This window comes from Eurosta solidaginis, chromosome 5 (assembly GCF_040869045.1).
Source record: "Eurosta solidaginis isolate ZX-2024a chromosome 5, ASM4086904v1, whole genome shotgun sequence".
In the NCBI taxonomy this organism is placed as follows: Eukaryota; Metazoa; Arthropoda; class Insecta; order Diptera; family Tephritidae; genus Eurosta; species Eurosta solidaginis.
Window position 1 is genome coordinate 118,523,988 of NC_090323.1, and position 23,449 is coordinate 118,547,436.

At 35.3% G+C, this 23,449-nt stretch overlaps 1 protein-coding gene across 16 annotated transcripts in view; it reads left to right on the plus strand.

The window, feature by feature from the left end:
- The window catches only part of LOC137253031 (alpha-tubulin N-acetyltransferase 1-like), a 783,286-nt gene that overhangs the window by 677,787 nt on the left and 82,050 nt on the right, over window positions 1-23,449 (plus strand). Inside the window, exons 1-4 of one of the 16 annotated variants that reach the window (XM_067789274.1) lie at window positions 5,274-5,408; window positions 5,470-5,529; window positions 5,581-5,649; window positions 5,724-5,795. The exons of 14 other annotated variants lie outside the window; for them this stretch is intronic. In XM_067789274.1, coding sequence (XP_067645375.1) covers window positions 5,343-5,408; window positions 5,470-5,529; window positions 5,581-5,649; window positions 5,724-5,795 — 267 coding nt within the window. In that variant the 5' untranslated portion in view covers window positions 5,274-5,342. Of the gene's footprint in view, window positions 1-5,273; window positions 5,409-5,469; window positions 5,530-5,580; window positions 5,650-5,723; window positions 5,796-23,449 lie in introns of those variants that run through there. One more of the 16 variants, XM_067789288.1, reaches the window with a different exon arrangement.

Below are 23,449 nucleotides of genomic sequence, written 5' to 3' on the forward strand. Positions count from 1 at the left end.
CTAGATATCTTGATCTTATTTTCGTTAATGATAATATAAATTTTTCTATAACCGAATGTTTGGATCCTATTTCTAAGACAACCATTCATCATATTCCTGTTATTGTACTTATTGAGTTCTATAATTTTAGAGAAGTTTCGCTTAAAAGTGTTTGTTCAAGTTTCAATTTCAAACGTGGAAACTTGCATAATGTTAATTTGGATATAGCTGCCTTAGATTGGGACTCCTTACTTGCTAATATCAATACTGAGGAATGCTTTGAAGTATTTAGAAATAGAATTCAAATATTTTGTTCAAAACATGTTCCAGTTTTTGGGAAGAAATGCCATAGGATACCATGGTATACATCGAAATTAAAGAGGTTGAAGAATCTAAGAAACAAATTTTACAAAAAGTACAAGTCTTCTAACTCTGTTTCTCATAAAGAAAAATTTCACCGCTATCGCAAAGAGTTTAAATCGCTAAATAAGGACTTATACCGAGATTATGTTCATAATTTTGAATCTGACATCAAGCAAAATCCAAAGTCTTTTTGGCGTTTTGTTAAATCCAAAAGAATGTGTTCTAGCATACCATCGGATGTGTTCTATAATGGAACCAGTGCATCCTCTCCGCAAGAGGCCGCTAATCTTTTTGCTGACTTTTTCAGCTCTAATTTCGAGTCGTCGTCTGAGCCGTTCGATGACAACTATTTCCCAGATACCAATTCACCAATTAATTTTGGATCACTTTTCCTATCGCCTGATGATGTGCTCGATGGTATTCTGCATATTAAGTCGTCTACGAGTTCAGATGTTGATGGTTTCTCATCTTACCTTTTCAAAAACTGCACTGCTGTTGCTTATCCTCTTATGATAATTTTTAATAAATCACTTCATTCGGGTGTTTTTATTGATGCCTGGAAATTTACCTCTATCACGCCTGTTTTCAAAAAAGGTAATAAAAATGATATTGCCAACTACAGGCCAATTTCAAAATTGTCAACCGTATCTAAATTGTTTGAATATATTGTCAAGCAAAAGATGTTCTTTTCCATCAAGAGATATATTTCGATCAACCAACATGGCGTCATGTCTGGTCGATCCACGGTTACCAACCTTGCAGTGTTTTCTGAATTCTGTACATCTGCTTTTAATGATCACCTGCAAATTGACACTATTTATACTGACTTTTCCAAGGCCTTTGACAAAGTGAGTCACACACTTTTAGTTGAAAATTTGGCGAATCTGGGCTTTCACTCTACTTTTCTATCTTGGATAAAATCGTACCTTTCTTCTCGGCATTGCATTGTAGTTGTTGACAATTTATCATCTTATAACTTTATTGCCTCCTCTGGTGTGCCTCAAGGTAGCATTCTGGGGCCCTTACTCTTTATCATTTTTACTAATGATATTTGTGAGTGTTTTACCTTCTCCAATTTTCTGCTATACGCTGACGATCTTAAAATTTATTCCTCTGTTCGTTCTCTGTCTGATTCATCCAGAATTCAGAATGATTTAAACAACGTTGTTTTGTGGTGTGAAAAAAATCGACTTCTTCTTAATGTTAGTAAATGTTTCCATGTGTCGTTTGCGAAGTCTCGTTCCTCTATTCCCACCTCCTATTCCATTGGCAACTCTAATCTATCCACCCTGAATGAAATATCCGACCTGGGTGTTATTTTCGATGCTAAATTTTCATTCTTGAGCCATATCAATAGCACTATAGCAAAATCGTATGCTATGCTTGCTTTCATTCGTCGGTTTAGTTCGGACTTTAGTGATCCGTATACGCTGAAGCTCTCATACACGTCACTTGTTCGCTCCAAACTTGAATATGGGGTCTTTATTTGGAGACCATATTTTGATTGTCATATCAAACGACTTGAACGTGTTCAAAAGGTGTTTTTGCACTATGCTCTACGCTCATTAAATTTTATAGACCCACTTCCACCATATATTGCCAGATGCAAATTAATCAACCTGAAATCGTTAAACTCCAGAAGAACTATTCTCTCCCTCTCTACAGTCTTCGACATTATAAATGGTACAATAGATTGCCCTCTTTTACTTGAACGTATATTTTTCCATGTCCCGCAGCGTTGTCTTAGGAATAACGATCTTTTTTCCTTAAAACAAGTCAGAAGTACTTATGCTAGCAATGCACCTATCTATAGAGCTTTAAGGGAACTTAACTCTCCATCGGGTTCTTTTACCTCTGATTTATTTAGCTCTAAAGCCAAATTTGTAGCTTCACTACTTGTAAGTTTTGATTAATATTGTAATTGTATAATCGTGTAATATTTATATTGATCACTTAACATTTATTATTTATACTAAGCACAAAAAAAAAAAACAAAAAAAAATCTAAAGTTTTGTAATTAGTCTGTAAGTGCACTCTCGTCATGTATGACTACAAATAAATAAATAAATAAATAAAATACCAGGAAACTACCGGTATTTATGGCCATATATATACCTAAAATAGTTGGTAAAATCATGGAAAATACTTTTATTTTTTTCCGTAGGCTACCAAAAACGAGCCTATTAATATACGGGTTTTGTATTGGTACAATATGTAGAAATTTCAAACAAATTACTGGTATATTCCAGTTTTGCTATATGCTATTGTACTTATATAAATTCACATGTACGAGAGGTATATAGGGCAATTCTATCCCGACGCCAATTCTGTTTAACTAAAGAAATCTCTGATAAATTATCCGATAATTACCGAGTAAATACCAGTAGTATGTTTGCAGGGTTACCATGTTTCATCCATTTTTTCGTATTTGGTATAGAATTATGGCATTTTTAAAATTTTTCGTAATTTTCGAAATCGAAAAAGTGGGCGTGGTCATGGTCGGATTTCGGCCATTTTTTACACCAATACAAAGTGAGTTCAGATAAGTACGTGAACTGAGTTTAGTAAAGATATATCGATTTTAGCTCAAGTTATCGTGTTAACGGCCGTGCGGAAGGACACACGGTAGACTGTGTATAAAAACTGGGCGTGTCTTCAACCGATTCCGCCCTTTTTCACAGAAAACAGTTATCGTCCTAGAATCTAAGCCCCTACCAAATTTCACAAGGATTGGTAAATTTTTGTTCGACTTATGGCATTAAAAGTATCCTAGACAAATTAAATGAAAAAGGGCGGAGCCACGCCCATTTAGAAATTTTCTTTTATTTTTGTATTTTGTTGCACCATATTATTACTGGAGTTGAATGTTGACATAATTTACTTATTATATTTTTATATTTTTTTAAAGTGGTCGTGGTCGTTCTCCGATTTTGCTAATTTTTATTAAGCATACATATAGCAATAGTAGTAACGTTCCTGCCAAATTTCATTATGATATCTTCAACGACTGCCAAATTACAGCTTGCAAAACTTTTAAAAAGGTATTCTTTTAAAAGTAGGCGGTGCCACGCCCATTGTCAAAAATTTTACTAATTTTCTATTCTGCGTCATAAGTTCAACTCACCTAATAAGTTTCATCGCTTTATCCGTCTTTGGTAATGAATTATCGCACTTTTTCGGTTTTTAGAAATTTTCGATATCGAAAAAGTGGTCGTGGTTATAGTCCGATTTCGTTCATTTTAAATAGCGATCTGAGATGATTGCCCAGGAACCTGCATACCAAATTTCATAAAGATACCTCAAAATTTACTCAAGTTATCGTGTTAACGGACGGACGGACGGACATGGCTCAATCAAATTTTTTTTTCGATACTGATGATTTTGATATATGGAAGTCTATATCTATCTCGATTCCTTTATACCTGTACAACCAACCGTTATCCAATCAAAGTTATTATACTCTGTGAGCTCTGCTCACCTGAGTATAAAAGTTGTTCCGTTTTGAGTCCGTAGCTGATGTTTGCTATTGCAACGCTTCCAATATCAAATGCACAAAACTCTGTACTGCCTTTTATATTTTTGCACCGCAAAACACTATTCACCACTTAGTTATGGTTTATCACAAAATATTGTTACAAAGCTTTGCCTCTTTATAAATTTTAATTAGTTTTTGACGGCTTACTTGCTGCTTTATTGTAAAACAATGATAACGCGGATTTTATTGGAGTTTTGGTGTATGTGAGGTAGCTTCTTAGTCATCTGATATTTAAAACCCATTCTTGGAATCGAATGAACCATTGTTTTAAATGGAATGAACAGACAGCTGATTCTTAAAATCCATTCATGGAAACGGATTGAGAGAGAATGAATATTTTATATCTAGTCATCAGTGGGAGGACGTGAAATAAAATGTATTGTAACGAATTTGCTGCAAATCCTCTTATTTGCCCTTTTGCTAGGTTCGTATCGCTAAACTGTTGAATAAATAACTCCAATATTGAATAATGGAAAAATGGCCTTTATTAAAATACTTCACAATAACACTCAAACTGTGCAACGAATAGCTTAATAACCAAACTGATAGCTTAAATGAAACTGACTTTCAAAATAATACTGCTATTGCTCGCTAGATATCGTCTTAGTCGTAACTGCTTGACAACTCAAATTAAACTGAATTACAGCGCCTCTACATCTGTCGCCTTTTATATTCTTTGGTTTCCTCGTTCGCATCTTCTAGAATCTACTAGCATTGTCCATGAGCTCTCAAACTTCTCAGCTATAACTAAAATTGCACAATTTTATACATCTTCTAGGCGCTTCCAGAATCTACTAGTCCAGTAGCTCTCAAACTTCTCAGCTGTAACTACAATTGCACAATTTTATAGTTTTTCTCATTGCATACTTATAGGAGTATCTCAGATATATGCATGTGTTAGTGCATTGACTCTCCGCTGCTCGTATACGTACATGGTACATATATGTAGACGCAGTTATTGTTTCGTTTATGTAGATACATGATGATTGAATTATTGATGTGCAGCTGGCAGCACTCCTTAGTTTTGCTAATATTCGTAACAGTATGTACTTTTGTAGTATCAATGGCTATGTTTGTTCGAATTAGTTTGTTAATTGGTTTTTAGTTTCAACCCTGAAGACGCTTACCGTGGATTAACCGAAATATATTATCCGAAAAAACAAATTTTTACGCTTTTGTTGTGAAAATCTGACCTCCAGTCAGCATAAAGTTACTCCATAAGACAATAAGAGACCTTGTGAATTGCCTAACAGTAATCGTGATCCTCAGATTCGCAGCTGTGGTACCAATACTGAACTCACTTTGTATTTATGTACTTTGAATAGAAGGATTCCTTTTGTTATTTGTCATATAATTGAAATTATTTATTGATTTCGTGAGGTATATGTATATTTCTTTGAATAAAATTTAACAATATTTTCGTACTGTAAAAGAAAATAAACAAATAGTAAAGAAACGTATTTTAATGGAAACTAAGCAGAGCAATTTCCAAACTGCAAGCAAGCCACAATCATCAAAGATGCATGTGTCTGTAAGTCTAAACATTAATATACGTGTAAAGTACTGCAACTCAACCTATATTATTTTCGAAGAAAACGCCCAGCGAAGTAAGTCTGACGCCCAGTCAGGCCGCAGAACAGGCTAAGATAAATGTAAGTTTATGATTTCTTAGTTTCATCATTGATTAATGAATAATGACCTAGGCGCGAAAAAATCCATTGGATGCATTGAGCCGCTTATCACTAAGGAATCAGAGTGTAGAGAAACGCTCGGTAAAATTGTTCAATTAAATAAAATATTATTAACTAAAATATTGTTTCCAACCAACCCTGCGTGGGTTATTAAGGGTCTGCAAGATGTTGATGATGAATACTTCAAAAAAAATATTTTTTCACGTTCAAATCTAAACAAGCATTCGGTAAAATTATATATGTATACTTATAAATTGTACGGAAAGGACATAACTACCATGCTCAATATTTGAATTAATCGGATACGACGGATGCTTTGCGGAGGAGAGCTAATCGATTCGCGATAAAAGAGTTGCAGATTTTAATTGTAAATTAGAAAAGCTAAGCTTTATAATTTTTTTTCTAAATTAATTTGTATTGAGAACTTAAATGAATTTAAAAGAAATAGTATAAATAATTGCAAAACTGAAATCCGCAAATGTTTTGAAGCGAATCGATCTGAAGTCCCCCGCAAAGCATTGATGGGATACCGGAAGAGGCATGACTGACTTTCTAAAGCTATTTTCACAAGTCATCCAGTTTTTGCAAGAAGGGTCGAGCCAGCAAATGCGAAAAATGGCTCCGACCATAGAACTCGAAGTATAGAGAAAGTTCAACGACCAATCTGAGTGGAATGTGCGTACATGGTAGGCAATTCATCTAACAAAAGGTTATCACGAAATCTCTTTATAAAATATTTTTAACTGTCATAATTAGTTGTCTATTAACCATCTAAGCGACTTTGCCACTGCATAACAAACGAATTTCAAGTTTTTTTCCCAACTCAGTGGAAGTGTCCCCATTTCTCAGGCTGCAACCTTTTGATTTTTATTCGCAGCACTATATTCATATCTGTGAAAAGCTCATACAGCTCATCGTTATATTTCCTTCGACACTCGGCGTCGGTTACGGTCAGTACCACAAATCTTTAGTAGAACTTTTTTCCTCGAGCACCCCAAGATGCGTTTTATCTTCTCTCGACACCGTTCATGATTCCGAGCCATGCATCAGTATCTTACCTGAGCGACTAGCAGACTTCAGTTATTTTGGCTGTTTATGCCGGTTCCCACATACACGCAGTTGTTCACAGTCCCCCCGAATTTATATCCCTCAACAATGACACAAGTACAAGTACTTCATTACTGCAAACCCACTCTTTCTCGCCCCTATCTAATCCAGAGAAGGGCGAAACTTAGCATGGAACTTACGACGCGTTTGTTGAGGCAAATGATATTATCAGCATACGCCACGCAAATGAGCGCTCTTTTAATGGATTGTCTGCTCCACCATTAGGTTAGGTAAATCGCACGAAAAGGGAGGCGCCTTGTCTGAAGTCTCGGGTGTGTTTCGAGCCTCCAAATATTACCAGCAGTACTCATGCAGATACTGTGCTTCAATAAAGGGACGGTGCCACAGCTGTTAAAACTTTGCCGAAAAACGGTTATAAAAAGTAACACTGCTGCAACAATTGCAGCTTGATCACACATTTCCTTTGGCTTGGAATGGCGCAAAGAGGTCACCCCCAATCCCTGCGGAACTGATGGTGTTGCTCAACGTTATTTGGCAAAGCCTTATTAACTTTGCTTGCAACTTAATTTCAGACATATTAGCATACACGTAACTTCTTTTCGTGCTGTCAAAGGCTGCTTTGAAGTCAATAAAAATATGGTGTGTCGGTTCTCTTATCGGGAGTCTTCTCCAGGATCTAGCGTATCGTGAAGATCTGGTCTGTAGTAGATTTACATGTCTAAATCCGCAGTGACAAGGTCCAATCGCTTCGTTAACTTTGGGCTTAGGTATTTCGCACATCACGCTGTACAGACTTTCTATACGATATTAAGCAGGCTGATTCAATGGTAATTAGCGCGCTTTATGGGATCGCTTTGTTGATTAGGCAGAGCACACTTAAATTACAATCTGGAGTGATGCGCTCGTCCGACAATATTTTGCATAGGAGTTGAAGCATGCTCTTCACCCACTTTTCGCCTCTGTGTTTGAACAGCACGGCGGGTAGACAGTTGTTACCACAGGTGTCCTTGCAGAGTTAGCTTTGGTTGCAGATTGCTATGCTATTTGTCGCTCTTTAAGCTTTTTTTTTATATTTTCAGAAATTTTGTAGATCTTGTGTAAGATTTTCCCAAAGTTTTAGAAAATCTGCTGCAGATTAAATTTTAAGATTATTGAATGATTTTGGGCTAGAAGTTAAAAACTTTAGAGGCTATAGAACAGAAAATGCTAGCGTTATGGCAAAGAGCATGTTTAAAACAAAGAGAGACTTTAGTAAACATGCTCGAATCGAAACAAAAATTCTCCCTGGTTTCTATTAAAGTCTTCGATATCGTGTTTGGTTCCTGTTCGTAAAAACGCGTCGAAAAGATTTCTTGCATTAAGTTAAAAGCTTTGGAAAATGTCACCTAACCGCAGCTGTCCCGTTCGAAGTATTTAATTTTTTTTGGGTTGACCACGCGATATTAATGAACTAAATTCTTTGTTTGAAAAAGTTATGGCTTGTCTTTACAAAAGGGCTAAACGTGAAAAATTCAGTACAATGGAGTACAACTAATAGCGTTTTCTTTTCTGGAAAAAGTGTTACGCTTTTTGTACGCCGCGCAAGGGTTATAAATATATTTTGTTCTATTCTAAAAAGCAGGTAACGCCTTTACGGGGTATTTCATTCTTTTGTCAAAATTTTTGCCTGCTCGCAACGCAAAAGCGTTGCACTTTTACCCTGCATAAAATGGTGGTGTGGCAGTGCAACTCTGCTAAACCAGCTGATCGTGAAAATTTATTTTCGTAACTTCACGAATTTTTAGCGTAGATTATTGAAATGAAGGAAATAATCGCTAAAGAATTTTTATTATCATTGACAGCGCGTTTGTGAAAATCAGCTGATACACGGGGTAGCCATTTATGTTCTTTGCATGCACTATAAATGTTGAGAATTTTCGGGGGTAGGAGTAACTCTATTAAGGCTTTACCATTTGCCCCTGGGCGGTGGTCGCATACACTCCATGTCTATTTTGCTTTAATATACTCTTAGCAGATGCCGATCGAAATAAGCAAATAAGCAAATGAGAAAATTATCAACTTGGTTTGCAAATATGTGTATCTGTTTTCCATTTACGAATTGAAGTAAGCAAGTTGCAACAAGCGTAAGTCTGAGTTACATCAGCAAAGTAATTGAAAAATTGGTAGACAATGAACAAAAAAAATTGAATATTGGATACACAATATTCTGTTTAGATAAGACCCAGTTTCCCAACGGCCACCTTGGGGCTCGGCACAGTACACAAACCTCTTCACCATATTACTCCCCAAATGGCACTATTTGATAAGCTTAAAAACAAGGTTCATCTTGTAGCACCATTAAGTAAGAACGTTCATATCTAGAAAGTGATGTCTTTAAAAAAATATACATACATCATAGGTCTTCAAAAATTTAAAGTGATTGCCTTTTCGCATACACAATGAGAGCACAGTTGTGCTATGGATGCACCTTAACGTTAAGCTAATCGTTTATCAACAATTTTCCGTCGTTTCCGTTGAAACACTTCGAAATATTATCGATAAAGAAATTATCAAGATAAATTGTATCTCGTTTTTAACCGAAACGAAAAGCTGTCGTTAACGTTAAAAACGTTAACAAAAACGTGATACTTTATGTTTGAATTGTGCTGGCAATGCTATAGCCATGGTGAAGCCGTTAGGTGGTAACAGCGAGCGGACATACACACAAACTCCATGTAATTTGTTTGTGTAATTCGTTGGTGGTAATGTCAAAAATACTCTGAGAAATGTTCGTACTGTCAAAATTCATGAGAAAAATTGCAATCAGCTTGGCTAATGCTTTCACCTTTAATAACTCCGCCACCAATCAGCTTTGCTAGCATAGTTTGAATAATAATCAACATAAACAATTTGATTTCGTTTTGATATGGCGGAAAACGAAACAAAATCATTTCGTTAATTTGACGTTCTTAACGTTAATAAACGAAACGAAATGACGTTGTTTCGTTTATTAACGTTAATTATCGTAACGAAATGATATCGGTTCGTTGGTTAAGCATGCCTGTATGGAATACATACTCCTTATTTATACGTCCAACTCAACTGTTACTAGACATTTGACCATTGATTGTAGTAATTTCAAGAAAAAATGTTGCTAGGCAAACGTACAAAATATTTATAATTATCTAAAATAAAAATACATAGTTTGCTTCTGCCTCTTACATGTAGGTAGAATTTAATCCCTGAGGGGACAAAAAGTACGTAAAATGTAATGAGTTTTAGACTTATTTTTTACGTAGACGTATTAATTTCCTTAATAAATTATTGTATATTTACTATGTTGGAAAAACTGAAAAGAATTATACATACTGATATTTTAGCTATTTCTACCCTGCCACAGATCTCTTCAGATATCTTTGTATGTTTAAATTAGTAGTTATATTCTCCACGAGCTGAGGATCGCACCTTGAGTTCTCAGATTTCTAATTCTGCACGCTCCATTAGGCTATGAATGCGCTTTTTTGTATGCTGCTTAATGCAGAATTTAAAAAAAAGAAGGATAATTAATTACCTTTAAAATTTACCAGTTTCGTGTACTTTGCGTTGAAAAAAAAATTTAAACAAACTAAAATCAAAAATCTATCGTATTTCAAATGTTTTTAACCCTACATTTTAATAATGAACCACTGTTAGGAGAAACGAGCAGTAAAACGAATAAGGTTCGTTTCCCATTTCATCATTTAAAGTCTGAGTTCGAATCCAAATACATACTTCCAATTCCTAGTCAGAACATCTAAATAGACTAAAATATCCTAAATTTAATTTGAAAATTTTAAGTTATATGTATATTGATAATTGAATTTTTTTCAACGCATGCCTTTTTTCAAATGTTTCGAGTCTTTGAGGGTGTACAGTCTTTTCCAAAATTTTAGTGTTGAAGGGGCCTCCTAGTTAAGGCCCATTAGAACATTGGAAAGTTGGTTCTATAACAGTCATATATTTTAATATTCTGTACAAAATTGTTAATAAGAAAATTGTTCTGCAGAAAGATCCCGGCGGTATATTTTAAATTCGGTGAAAAATACGGAATTTTACGGCAAAAACGGGGCATTTGGAAACGCTTTTCGCAATATGATTTTGTACCTGGCCTTTGTTAGAGTAAAGGCTTGGTTTCCTCGGAAAAAGGAGCCGCTGTATTACGACCGCAAAAGAACGGTCGCTACACTCACCGTCATTACCGGCACCGCTTGTTTTATAAAGCTGGAATGATATTGTGACTTGATTGATTCTTTCCCCATTTTTTTGCTTGTTTTCTTTTTTATTTATAAATAGATTTTCAAAAATAGGTTTGAAGTCTAAATACATTGTGAATTCATACAAGTGGCGATTGTTTGATAAAAACGTTCAAAATAGTAAACAGCCTCGATCACCTGTTCAATCGCTGTTCGATTACTTAAATAATTTGCTCAACAGTGTTTTTCAAACATTTTTGTAGACTACTGCTATATTGCATTATTCACATATTTTAAAATGTTTGCTTAACTGGCTGCTCACATTTAATCTATTAACCAGATTTTATAAATGAATATTAATATGTAGTCTGATTTTCTGTATACACATTTAAAAGAAATGCTGATTTGAAACGCAAATGGGCAATTCATGGCACTTCAATGTAATAACTGCGAACAAAAAACAAACCTTTCTTCCATTCTCTGGCGGCCATTCGCGACAGCCGTTCGCCCTGTGAGAAAAAACATTGATGAACGAGTTCCTACCATCATTACGGCCGTAATATTTTATGCCCCTACATTACGTTCACCGTCTTCTTAGCTTCCACACAATTACTTCTACATTGCAGCATTTTTGATATCGTACTCCACCGCTATGTAGCGGCCGGTATATAGCGACACCGCTTTCGAGGAAACCAAGACTTAAGTCCTCATTTGCGGATGAGTAAGTTATCCTCGTTGGGTATGCACCTCAGTTTCTCGATTAAATCAAATGTTATCTTGCTAACAGGGTTAAACTTTGTTGTTGACATCATTGCCACTTGGGCGGTAGTATTTTGGGACCTTTATAATTTTTATTAACTTATTAATGATGCAAGCGCCTGCTTCAAATACTGAAATCATCTTTTCTATACTGATGACTTGTAGATTTTCATGACGGTAAAAAGTTACTCTGATATTGAAGTTATTCAACTGTATTGACGACTGGTGTAGACGAAATAAGCTAGCTATCAACCTTGACAAAGGGTGCTTCGTAACTTACCACAAAACGCGAACACTCCTTCAACCCTCTTATTCCGTATCGACTTTTGCATCAAGTTCTATTACCAAAATAAGGGATGTTGGTGTAGTTTTTAAGTTCAACTTCTCTTTTACAGAGCATATTAACTTTATTATATCCAGGGCTTATGCATTCCTTGTCTTTGTAAAACGGGATATCGTTGAGTTTAGGGATCCGTATACAAACACAGTAAGGGTGTCTAAGTTCGGGTGTAACGGAACATTACATATTCAGCGTGAGTTTGAATTGTACAGTTCATTTCAGATAAATTACTTTTTCGAATTTTGTTCCGAAGTATATATTTTCTTTGAGGCTCTAGAAATGTAGTGTAATGCTTGATCGGAATAGGGGGTGGCAACGCTCAGTAGTAAAAGTTGTCCCTATTTTATCTTATAATAAAACTTGGTAAGTGAAATATCATTGATACAAAACTATTTTTCGCTAAGATATAGCTTATTATTGTAGTCTACGACCCTTTTGAACATCTTTTATATAAAAGTTGTCGTGATCTTTAAGCGATCTCGTCCATTTTTACTTGAAATATTTCCTGCTATAAAGAAAGTTGTATTCCTAATTTTATTACCATATGTTAATTTTTCCTCGAGTTATGGCTCCCGATATATAGAAAATTGCTCAGTCAAAAAAGGGGCAGTGCCACGCCCATTTTCAAAAATTTTAATATTTTCCTTAACCGATCTCGTCCATTTTTTCTAGAAACATTTCCTGCCATAAGGAAAATATGTGTGACCAATCTTATTACTATCCGTTAAATTTTCTTTGAGATATGCCACCCGATACATATAAAATAAAATTTTAAATAACGATACGAGATGAGTGCCAAGGAATCCATATACCAAATTTCACTTCGAAATCTCAATATTTACTAGAGTTATCGTGTGCACAGAGATACGGACGTACGGACTTGGCTAAATCAATTCCTTTTTTCATCCTGAGCATTTCGATATATGGAAGTCTGTATTTATCTCGCTTCGTTTATGCCGTTACGATCAACCGTTATTTTTAAAGCACGATGAGTTTAAAAACAATTTGCCTTTAAGTCTAATCTGGAATATGCGGCCTTACTTTGGGCCATTCTACACTATTAATTAGAATAGACTCAAGCATGTTCAAAAAAGGTTCCTGTAATTTGCTGTGTCCAAATTAAAGTTTGGTTTGCCTATTCCGTCATATATTTCTCGTTGTAAATTGAATGATTTGCAAACTCCTGAGGTAAAAAGGACGGTTTTTAGGCTTATGTTCCAGTTCGAGTGGGAATATTGACCATACGGCCATAGTATTTTACCTCCATCAAATAATATTGCACGGACAGACTACTTAAATACTTCAGGAAAATAGCTTAAACTGCAGCCGCATCAATTCCTAGAGTTTAAGCAATCCCTGGAAACAATCAAGATAGAGACAAGTATAATCACACTCTCCCTCCCCTTGTTTTATTAACCTTTTATTCGGTCCTCCCTCTGTTTTGCCCTTCAATGCATCTCTTTCTCCCTCTGTCTTTTCCGTCACTTTTATCTATGATCGTCTAACTCTATCTCTTTCCCTCTTTTCTCTCCTCTCTAGTTATTATTCTTCTCCATCCCTTATTCCTATTCCGAGTTCCAGTCAAGCCCCAATCCCAGTCACAGTCCCTTTCCTAGTAACAGTCTGTCCTGGGTCATTCCCCACAAAAAAAGGTATCGTAGATACTAATCTAGGCAAAGGGTTACCTATGTATATACCAAATTTCAGTCAAATCGAACAGTGAACACAATCTGATCGATTAGATTGATCTCTGGTCCACTTCCCGGAAAGTCTCCTAAATACTAATCTAGGCAAATTGAACTGTGAATAGAATTCGTTCTCCTTAGTGCACAAACATTAGCATATACATACATTTATAAAAACATACCAAAAAATAGTACTCTTCTTTAAGAATTTTAACGATATGTTGAAAATTTTAAAGAAAGCGTATTTTTAAAAATATGTATGAATTCTAAGCGATTTATGTTGGATTAACATGGCAACACGCATAAATATGTACATACATCAAACTCAAATGAAAGGAAATATATACAAACATACCCATAAACGACTTCCGAGGTTAAATGAGCCGTTTATTTCGAAAGTGGCATAAGTCATTTCATGTCGTTTATGTTCAGTGATAATTTGTTTGTATCTCTCCTCGCCTCCAGTTTGTTAGAGTCAAATATCCAAAAGATGCAATTCTTATTATTATTTTATAATTGTAGAACCATCTATATATGCATTCGTTCAAAAATAACAATGCATTTAAGACCATGAGTTGGAAATGACTTATGCCACTTTCAAAATAAACGGCTCAAATAACGCTAGCGAATGCTATGCATGTACGTATGGGATGCATAATGCCCACTCAACGCAAGTTTGTTCGCTCAGTACAAAGCGCACAAACACACACACTGCATTTTTTGGTAAAATATTACTTTTGTTTGAACAATTTTGCTCATTTTATAAAGGAACCAAGTATTTTTTCTGATGCGGAACGAAGGTAATATTTCAAAGTTTAACTGCAAAAAAGAAATATTCCAATCGATCCACCCGTTTTCAATTTATACAGTTATGTGTACTAGAGCGGGTCAAATTATATGGATGTATTTTTTCATCAGGTGTATGGCAAAAACTTTATCTACAGATGATTGTAAGAAAAATTTCTGAATACACCATAGCTCTACGTCCGATTTCGAGTCCCCCCTTTTGCAAAATAGATATTTTGCCATATGAATGTAGGGTTTGGCCAAAAAATCTTCATAATTTCTGATAGAATTATAGGAAAAATATCGTATTGGGCTTACTTTAAAGGCATTTTACGTCCATTTCAGAATATGTATTAATATTTATAGTGTTTTCGAATTTTAGTAGAGGTATCAGGCTTAAATTATGAGAAATTAGCCTAAAATGAACTTTTAACTACTATATTATCATTTTTAACAAATTTCTTATAGAATTTTTTTTCTTTACAGCTGAAATAAGTTCAGAACATTTCCAACAACTTTCATTCAGACAGTTTTTCTGTTTTCGAATTCATTTTAGAAGAAAAAAATTTTCAAAAAAAACCTATATTTTCAAGTAATGAGCAAAAAACACAATTTTTATAATTTTAATGTAATTTATTTAAAAAATTATTTTTTTTCTTAGAATTGACCATTTTAATGTATTTTTCAAAATAAAATTAATGCTATGTTATTATTTTTTAAAATCTTTTTTTGCTCTCTGTAATGAACCAATCGCATCATGCCTTCGTTGGCTCCTACATAGTTCACCATCTATGCAATGAAACTGGCCTCATTAACGTCTATCATTCCAGCCACAAACTTCTTCACATAGACAATCGTTTAGCTTATTTTGCACTGAATTAGGGAACATCAGTTCTGCTTTGCGATAGCTCTCTGACTGGGTAGAGGGTTTAAGGAGCGGGTACTCTGTTTGTTACAACCGGCTAGTCTGCGGCGTATATGGGGGGATCTTGCTCATACACTGACATTTATCTCGGTTTCTCATTAAAAAAAATCAAACAGAGATTTACAAAAAAAAAATTAAATTTTGAGGCCGTCGAAGGGTTAGGCTCATCCAAATCAAACAATAACCAAAAAAATTTATCAAATTTACTACGGAAATAAAGACGAAAAGGGTTAACTAATACAAAACTACCTGCCACGCGTTGCATCGTTTTGGTTCTTCCGACAGAGATGGAAGGCTAAGCTGTCGTAGCCCTTCCGTCTACACCCACCCAACCTGCTAAAAGAATGGTAAAAGTTGTTCTCTTAGCCCACACATACTCACCATTGCCCCTGCGACAAATATCCAATAGAAGTTAAACCTTCATTTTTTCTTTCACAAATTCTTAAATTTTAATTAAAGTTTGTTCAATCATACATTTCATTTTTTTCCTATATCTACTACTACGCTAAACTTGAATTTTTATTTTTGGTTTTATTTATTATTTTGTGCGATAAGTATTTACGTACATGTATATGTTAACCTACCTAAACTGTTCCTTACATCATATATGTTAGCTTACATTTGAACATGTTTATCGTAATAGAATTCTCAATATTTCATTTTATTTCGAAGTCTCTCTCGAAGTTCACAAATTTACAAAAGCATATTTAAATTAATTCTCTTGAACAAAAGAAAACATTTCTCTGGTTTTTATGATTTCTTCACATTCTCCAAAATTCTTCTTATCTCTTATCATTAGTCAAACATGTTAATTTGAGATTTCCTCACTAAGTACAATTTAAAAAAGTCGCCCATTATACAAATTCTATTATTAGCCTACTACTAATTAAAAAAAAAAAAAAAACAATGTTATTTCTCAATACTGTTTCTCCCACATTTAACATAAATCATATAACCTGAGATCTCTGTAAGTTTATATTTAACATAGTTTCAAACATATTTATACATCGCTCTCAGTTTGCGAGTGAGCGAGAATCACCGCTTGCACTTAATATGCAGTATGTTCACACTCGATGTTGCGCTCTCATATGCTCACAACACTTAGAATTAATTGAGTTGGTACATGGAGTATGAACCAACAACGAAAGAAAATTGAAGTTAATAATGAGCAGCTGAGTATGAGAAGTTAGGAAACATATTTATGTAGTTCAAATTCTCTTTAAAATTAAGAGGAGGAAAACAACAAAAAATCTTTAGCAGGAAATCGAAATTATGTGAATGCGGTAACATAGCCTTCTTGCAACATAGCCTTCTTGCAACATAATCTGATTTAACGATGTTACATGGCCCATTAATAGAGCAGAACACAAAAAAAAACAAAAGAAATTCAAAACCTCCTGTCGCAAAAGTTTATTAATGATTCAAAAAAAAAAAAAACTATTTATTATTAATAAATTTTGTTTTGTACCTATTTTTAACGTAAAATTTTTAATAGAATGTTGTGACGAGGTAAACCCCCACAATAAATAAAAAATGTTTTTCTTTTTTTTTTTTTGTATGTTCGAGATCCTAAGAGCCTACATATATTTTAATTTTACTTTTATGATTATCAAGTCCTACAAACTACAAAAAGAAAAATATTTAGCCGCTATGCCTCCTGAACATGGAAACTTCTGCCAATATCTTGGACTCCAACTTCACATTTTGCCTCATTTGATTGAAGGTTTCTTCCTCTCGTAGGATTTTAGAATTTTTACGTCTTATAAACGCAAATGAAAATGCTTTGGTTATTATTATTATTTTTTTTTTGTACTAAGTGCGCAGTGTTTTTTTTTTATTTTATAAATTACTAATATATGTATGTATATAGTAATTTTTTTTCTTATAAAGTTTTACTTTTTATTTGGTATTTAAAGTTCTTTTTTTGCTTTTTCCGTTCAAATAATTTCTTTTTTTCCGATTTTCAATATTTTTCGTCCTTGTTTTCTTTTGCATCCGAACTTCTAAATATATTTCGTTCTTATTTTATTTTTTAGTGCATTCGAACTTCTACATAATAATTTATTATTATTCCTTTCAGTTTTAAAGTTACACACGGGCGGGATTTCGAACAATATGCCAGTAAATGTTTCTTTCTTTTCAGTTTCTCTTAGAAAAACAAATACAACTGAGCGCGAGTTTACAAAGCTTCTGATTCGCAACGAAGAAGAACTTTACAAAAAAAAAAAAATCTACATGGCACACAAATTAATATAGAGACCAAATGTCTCAATTGTGTTGTTAGTGTAGAAATGAGAAAAAGTGAATTAAGCATGAAAACAAATACCAGCAGGATGGCCTAGTGGTTAAAGGCTACTGCAGTTTCACCATGTGATTCACGGTTCGAATCCCGGTGAAACCTTTGATAACATTACAAAATTGCCTGATGATGATTACGTTGGCGGTTTTCGAAATGGTTCCATCGCAATATGCCAGTAAATGTTTCTTTCTTTTCAGTTTCTCTTAGAAAAACATAATAATTGAAATTCAATTATTATAAGCCGGTGTTAAGCTCATGAATTCTTAAATATAAGTATAAACTGAACACACCATTAAACAAACATACATAAATATGTACAACTGAGCCCGAGTTTACAAAGCTTCTGATTCGCAACGAAGAAGAACTTTACAAAAAAAATCTACATGGCACACAAATTAATATAGAGACAAAATGTCTCAATTGTGTTGTTAGTGTAGAAATGAGAAAAACTGAATAAAGCATGAAAACAAATACCAGCAGGATGGCCTAGTGGTTAAAGGCTACTGCAGTTTCACCATGTGATTCACGGTTCGAATCCCGGTGAAACCTTTGATAACGTTACAAAATTGCCTGATGATGATTACGTTGGCGGTTTTCGAAATGGGTCCATCGCAATATGCCAGTAAATGTTTCTTTCTTTTCAGTTTCTCTTAGAAAAACATAATAATTGAAATTCAATTATTATAAGCCGGTGTTAAGCTCATGAATTCTTAAATATAAATATATATTTTCTTTACTTTTTCCCCGGACAACCGATCATGATTCAACTCCTTCAGCAACTGACTTGTCCAACTTTCCGTAAACCTTTTCTAAGTTCGGTGTCCGCCGCAATTAAGCCACTTGCTCTCCAAAAAATTGTTTTCGAACTATTTTCTATTCAAAAAATTGTTTACGAGCTATTTTTCCCCGTTATTCGGCTGTTTTCGAACTATTTTCCTTTCTATAGTTTTTATATTTTTAGTCTCTTCAAACCTATAGAATTTATATTTTACTCCCATCCTTCACGCTGTTATTTTAATAAGCAATCTCTCACCTAATTCTGCAACATTTTCCTACAAAACTCCCACAGTGTAAGCCCTGCTGTTATGATGCTGTTACCATCTGTTCTCACTTCTGTTATTAGAATTTATGTTCGAAACTGCTCATATGCTGTTAAACCGCGCTCTCTATTTGGACATGCCCTGTTAACATACTACAGGTTAACGAGAAGCATTTCCTATGGCTACCGGAAATAGAATGCTTATGACTGGCGGATATCAGTCGAACATCACATCTCCATTCGTGGTTGTTTTTCACGCCTTCTGCTGTAACAGCCATAACACCTTCACATTTTTTTTCTATAACACGTTTGAAAACAAATGTTAACAACTGTACATATCTTTTTGTTCCTTGTGTATGCATTGGAATATTAGGATCATCTAGTGTTGGCTCATCATAATCTAAGAATTGTACCAAGTGATTGTATGGAATATTTCTTGTGAATGTCGGTTCAGATAGTAAATTATCGTCATTCAGATCAATCATATCAGTATAATCTGAAGCATTAAAATATATATTATATTTTTTGTAAACTCTGAGTTTATTTCCATCAAGTATTTTTCCTCGATAGTATAATTTTTTTTTGATAGCTCTATCACGTAGGGTTTTTCTATCATCAAATAACATTGTTAATAAAATGTTTTCAGGATGAGCGTAATGGCGGCCACCGTGGTGTGATGGTAGCGTGCTCCGCCTACCACACCGGATGCCCTGGGTTCAAACCCCGGGCAAAGCAACATCAAACATTTTAGAAATAAGGTTTTTCAATTAGAAGAAAATTTTTCTAAGCGGGGTCGCCCCCCGGCAGTGTTTGGCAAGCGCTCTGGGTGTATTTCTGCCATGAAAAGCTCTCAGTGAAAACTCATCTGCCTTGCAGATGCCGTTCGGAGTCGGCATTAAATAATGTAGGTCCCGTCCGGCCAATTTGTAGGGAAAATCAAAAGGAGCACGACGCAAATTGGAAGAGAAGCTCGGCCTTAGATCTCTTCGGAAGTTATCGCGCCTTACATTTATTTATTTATTTACGAGCGTAATATGAATTATTTTGGATTACACCATCTACAATATTAAGTAAATTACGTGGTAGGTATCGTGCCCAACGAATAAACTTTATAAAAGTACACTGTCGTATACAACAGAATTATAGTATTTTACATTGAAATACATTGGCACATAAATTCTAATAATATAAACTGTTAAATTTTTCAAATTTTCCGATGGTGTATTATTTGTTGTATATAGACTTGCTTTGGCTAGCCGTGGAGAATGTACAACTGGTCCTCTGGTCCTGGTTTTATGTTAGCTAAATCAACTGAAACATCACCATTTGAAATTGCTTTGGGCATTTGATACTGTAACGAATTTAATGCAATTCCGCTTATTCCAAATCTTCTGTTAACGTTCGAATCGCTAAACTGTTGAATAAATAACGCCAATATTCAATAATGCAAAAAATGGTCTTTATTAGACTACTTTGAAAGTACTTCACAATAACACTTAACTTCACAACTAATAGCGTGCTTAAATCAAACTGTTTTTTTAAACGGTTTTATTTGGCTTGACTTGACAGGGTGGTTGGCTGGCCGGCACGAATTTTTTAATTGAAATTTAAGTAACTTCCCGATAAGCTACAAGCTTGAAACTTAGAATATAGTTCAGAACCCGATGACAATGGGATAATAAGAAAAAAATCGCAGCTAGGTGGCGCAAAGATCGAGATATTCACAAAAATCGTATTTGTGGTCCGATTTGGCTCATATTTGGAACACATAATACATACAAGAATAGAAAGCGACCTGTAAAAAAATCGCCGCTAGGTGGCGCAAGGATCGAGATATTCACAAAAATCGTATTTGTGGTACGATTTGGCTCATATTTGGACACATAACACAAAAGAATAGAAAGCGACCTGTAAAAAAAATCGCCGCTAGGTGGCGCAAAGATCGAGATATTCAAAAAAATCGTATTTGTGGTCCGATTTGGTCCATATGTGGAACACATAATACATACATGAATGATGTCCGATTTGGCTCATATTTGGAACAAATATTACATACAGTCCGGTAGAAGTGACATCAAAATATTTTGGAGTTGGAGGAGGGACAAGCATACGTGGCGCAGAGTCGATTAAAGTATTTTGAAGGATTATGTATTGAGGACTTATATTGTAACAAATTGTCAGGAAAGAGTCCTTTTAATAATGAGTCACTAAATGAACTAAATAGAATAAGAAATAATAGGCAATTAAATAAAGACTAAAAACTAATTAAACAAATTTTTAAGTTAAACGGTTTTATTGAAAACAATACTTACATGATGTAATAATAATACTAAAAGCTAGAAAATAATTAGGTAGGTCCTAGGTACTAGTCATCACACTCCTCATCAATCTAGGGCATTGGTCAGACAATTAAATAAAAGCGTTGGGCGCGTCAAATTTCATATATAAGACCAACTGAACTTTAATCAGGTTATGCTACGCCTCACATTTTTAGAAATTTCACGCGCCCAACGCTTTTATTTAATTGTCTGATCAACGCCTTAGATTGATGAGGAGTGTGATAACTAGTACCTATGACCTACCTAATTATTTTCTAGCTATTAATATTATTATTACTTCACGTAAGTATTGTTTTCAATAAAATCGTTTAACTAAACAATTTTTTTTAATTATTTTATTGACTATTCAGCTTGCGCTCTTTTATACTCTCCGCTGCTTCATTCGTATATTTCTACTACAGTGTAGACGTTTCGCCTGCTAGAACTGCTGTACATATCTCCTACTTAGCTATATACATGTATATTTGTAGTTTATGCGTTTTTCATAATCTTTGGCAGATGACTACAAGTGTGTGCGCGTAATATCTCTTCGTGCCTTATATATATGGGTGTAATTGATGATTGATATGTTTATGTACAAAGTGTGGCTCGCTTCAATTTTTTTGTGTTGGGAGTTTATTACTAGTGATGGTAATATTCGTCACACTGCCCTCCATCTATGTCTTATCGTCCCGATTAGACAAATCTCCTGATCCAACCGCTGCTAGCCTCTCAAACTGAACCACCCTTCTATTTCGTGGTTTCCCAATTGTTTGTATGCGGTAGATGGTATCACTGATCCTCTTAACAACTTTGTACGGGCCTTCCCAACTGCACCAAAATTTGGATGGAACACTTTTCCGCCGGTGGGGGTTGTATAACAGTACCAAATCTCGTTCCACGAACCCGTCCGAATTATTGTTCTCATCGTACCTGTGGTTCATCTTAACGCTCACTATCCTAGTTCGTTGCCTCACACTCTGTTGTTTGTCCACTGGACTACTTTGCAGAGGCTGATCTTGACGGATTGACTTTGCATCATCAGTATCATCTTGATGGTTCACAACAGTAGTGCGCCCTGGCTTGAAACTATCCTTGAATTCTTTCTGGCAAATTTTCTCCTTTGTTTTAGTCCGTCCATTAGGGTTTGTCAATGCCAGTGTTTCTCTCGCAGGTATTTTTGATTTTTCTTTGTTTGGCCCATTCGTTCCATCAAACTTTGCCCGGTCTACTACCTTTGACTTTTGTGGTCTTTGTCCAATCGCCTCCACCAGCACTCGCTTACTGCTGAACCCTTTCTCCAAACCGAAGTTGAGTGGTACATCCTGATGTCATGGTCAACTAAGAAGTCCACTCCCATTATGACTTCATCAACGATCTCCGCCATAACAAATTTGTGTAGAACCGTAACCTTTCCAATTAAGACTTCATATATCACTTCTCCCTGGACTTGCTTATACTCGCCAGTGGCCGAACGCAACCTTGCTCCAGGTAATGGCTTTACTCTCCTGTTGACCAGATCAGATCGGATTAAGGAATGAGATGCGCCCGTATCTACAGTCAGTACGCGCTCCTTGCCATCCACATTTCCTTTGACGGTAAGACTACTCGATTTTCTTCCAATTTGCGAGATAGATATCACAGGACATTCAATAGCTGGGGCAAGTTTTCGCTCTTTACATCTGACTCGCTCTTGCTTATCTCCTCCAGCTTTGCGTTTATGACCAGCCAAGTTGAAACTACCAGGACCGGTGCTGCAATGACGTGCAATGTGACCTGGGTTACCGCACTTGAAACACTTCATTACTCTATTAGGTCCGCTTTTGCGATCCTATCAGCGCCTCCAATATTGTGTTCACCCAGTCTGGCCTTTCTACTTCCACACGGCGTGCTTTGAAAACTAGCTTACACAGAAGCGACGCTGTTTCTGAGTCAGTGCATGGGATACCGTTTCTGCGAATGTTGGCTTTGGGTTTGCGTATGTGGCTCGCTTGGTTTCGACGTCCCGTATGCCATTTATAAAGCTCTGAATTTTTACCCTTTCGGTATATTCCACGGGTGCGCCCGCATTCGCTAAATGTGCCAGCCTTTCAACATCCGACGCGAACTTTTGCAATGTTTCACTAGGCCTCTGGAAGCGGTTCAGTAACTCCATTTGGTATATCTGTCCCCTATGCTCGATTCCGTATCGCCTCTCTAGTGCGCCCATCAATGCTTCACAATTGTTTCGTTCTCCCTCTGGAATGATCTGCAATATTTTAGCTGCAGGTCCTTTCAATGCGACGAACAGCGCAGCAACCTTATCTTCAGTATTCCAGTTGTTAACTGCTGATGTCTTTTCAAATTGAATCTTGAATACCTGGAAAGAAACAGAACCGTCAAAGGATGGTGTTTTTAGCTTTGGAATACTCGCTTAAACTGCTGGTCGATTTAGTTGTAACTGCTCGATAC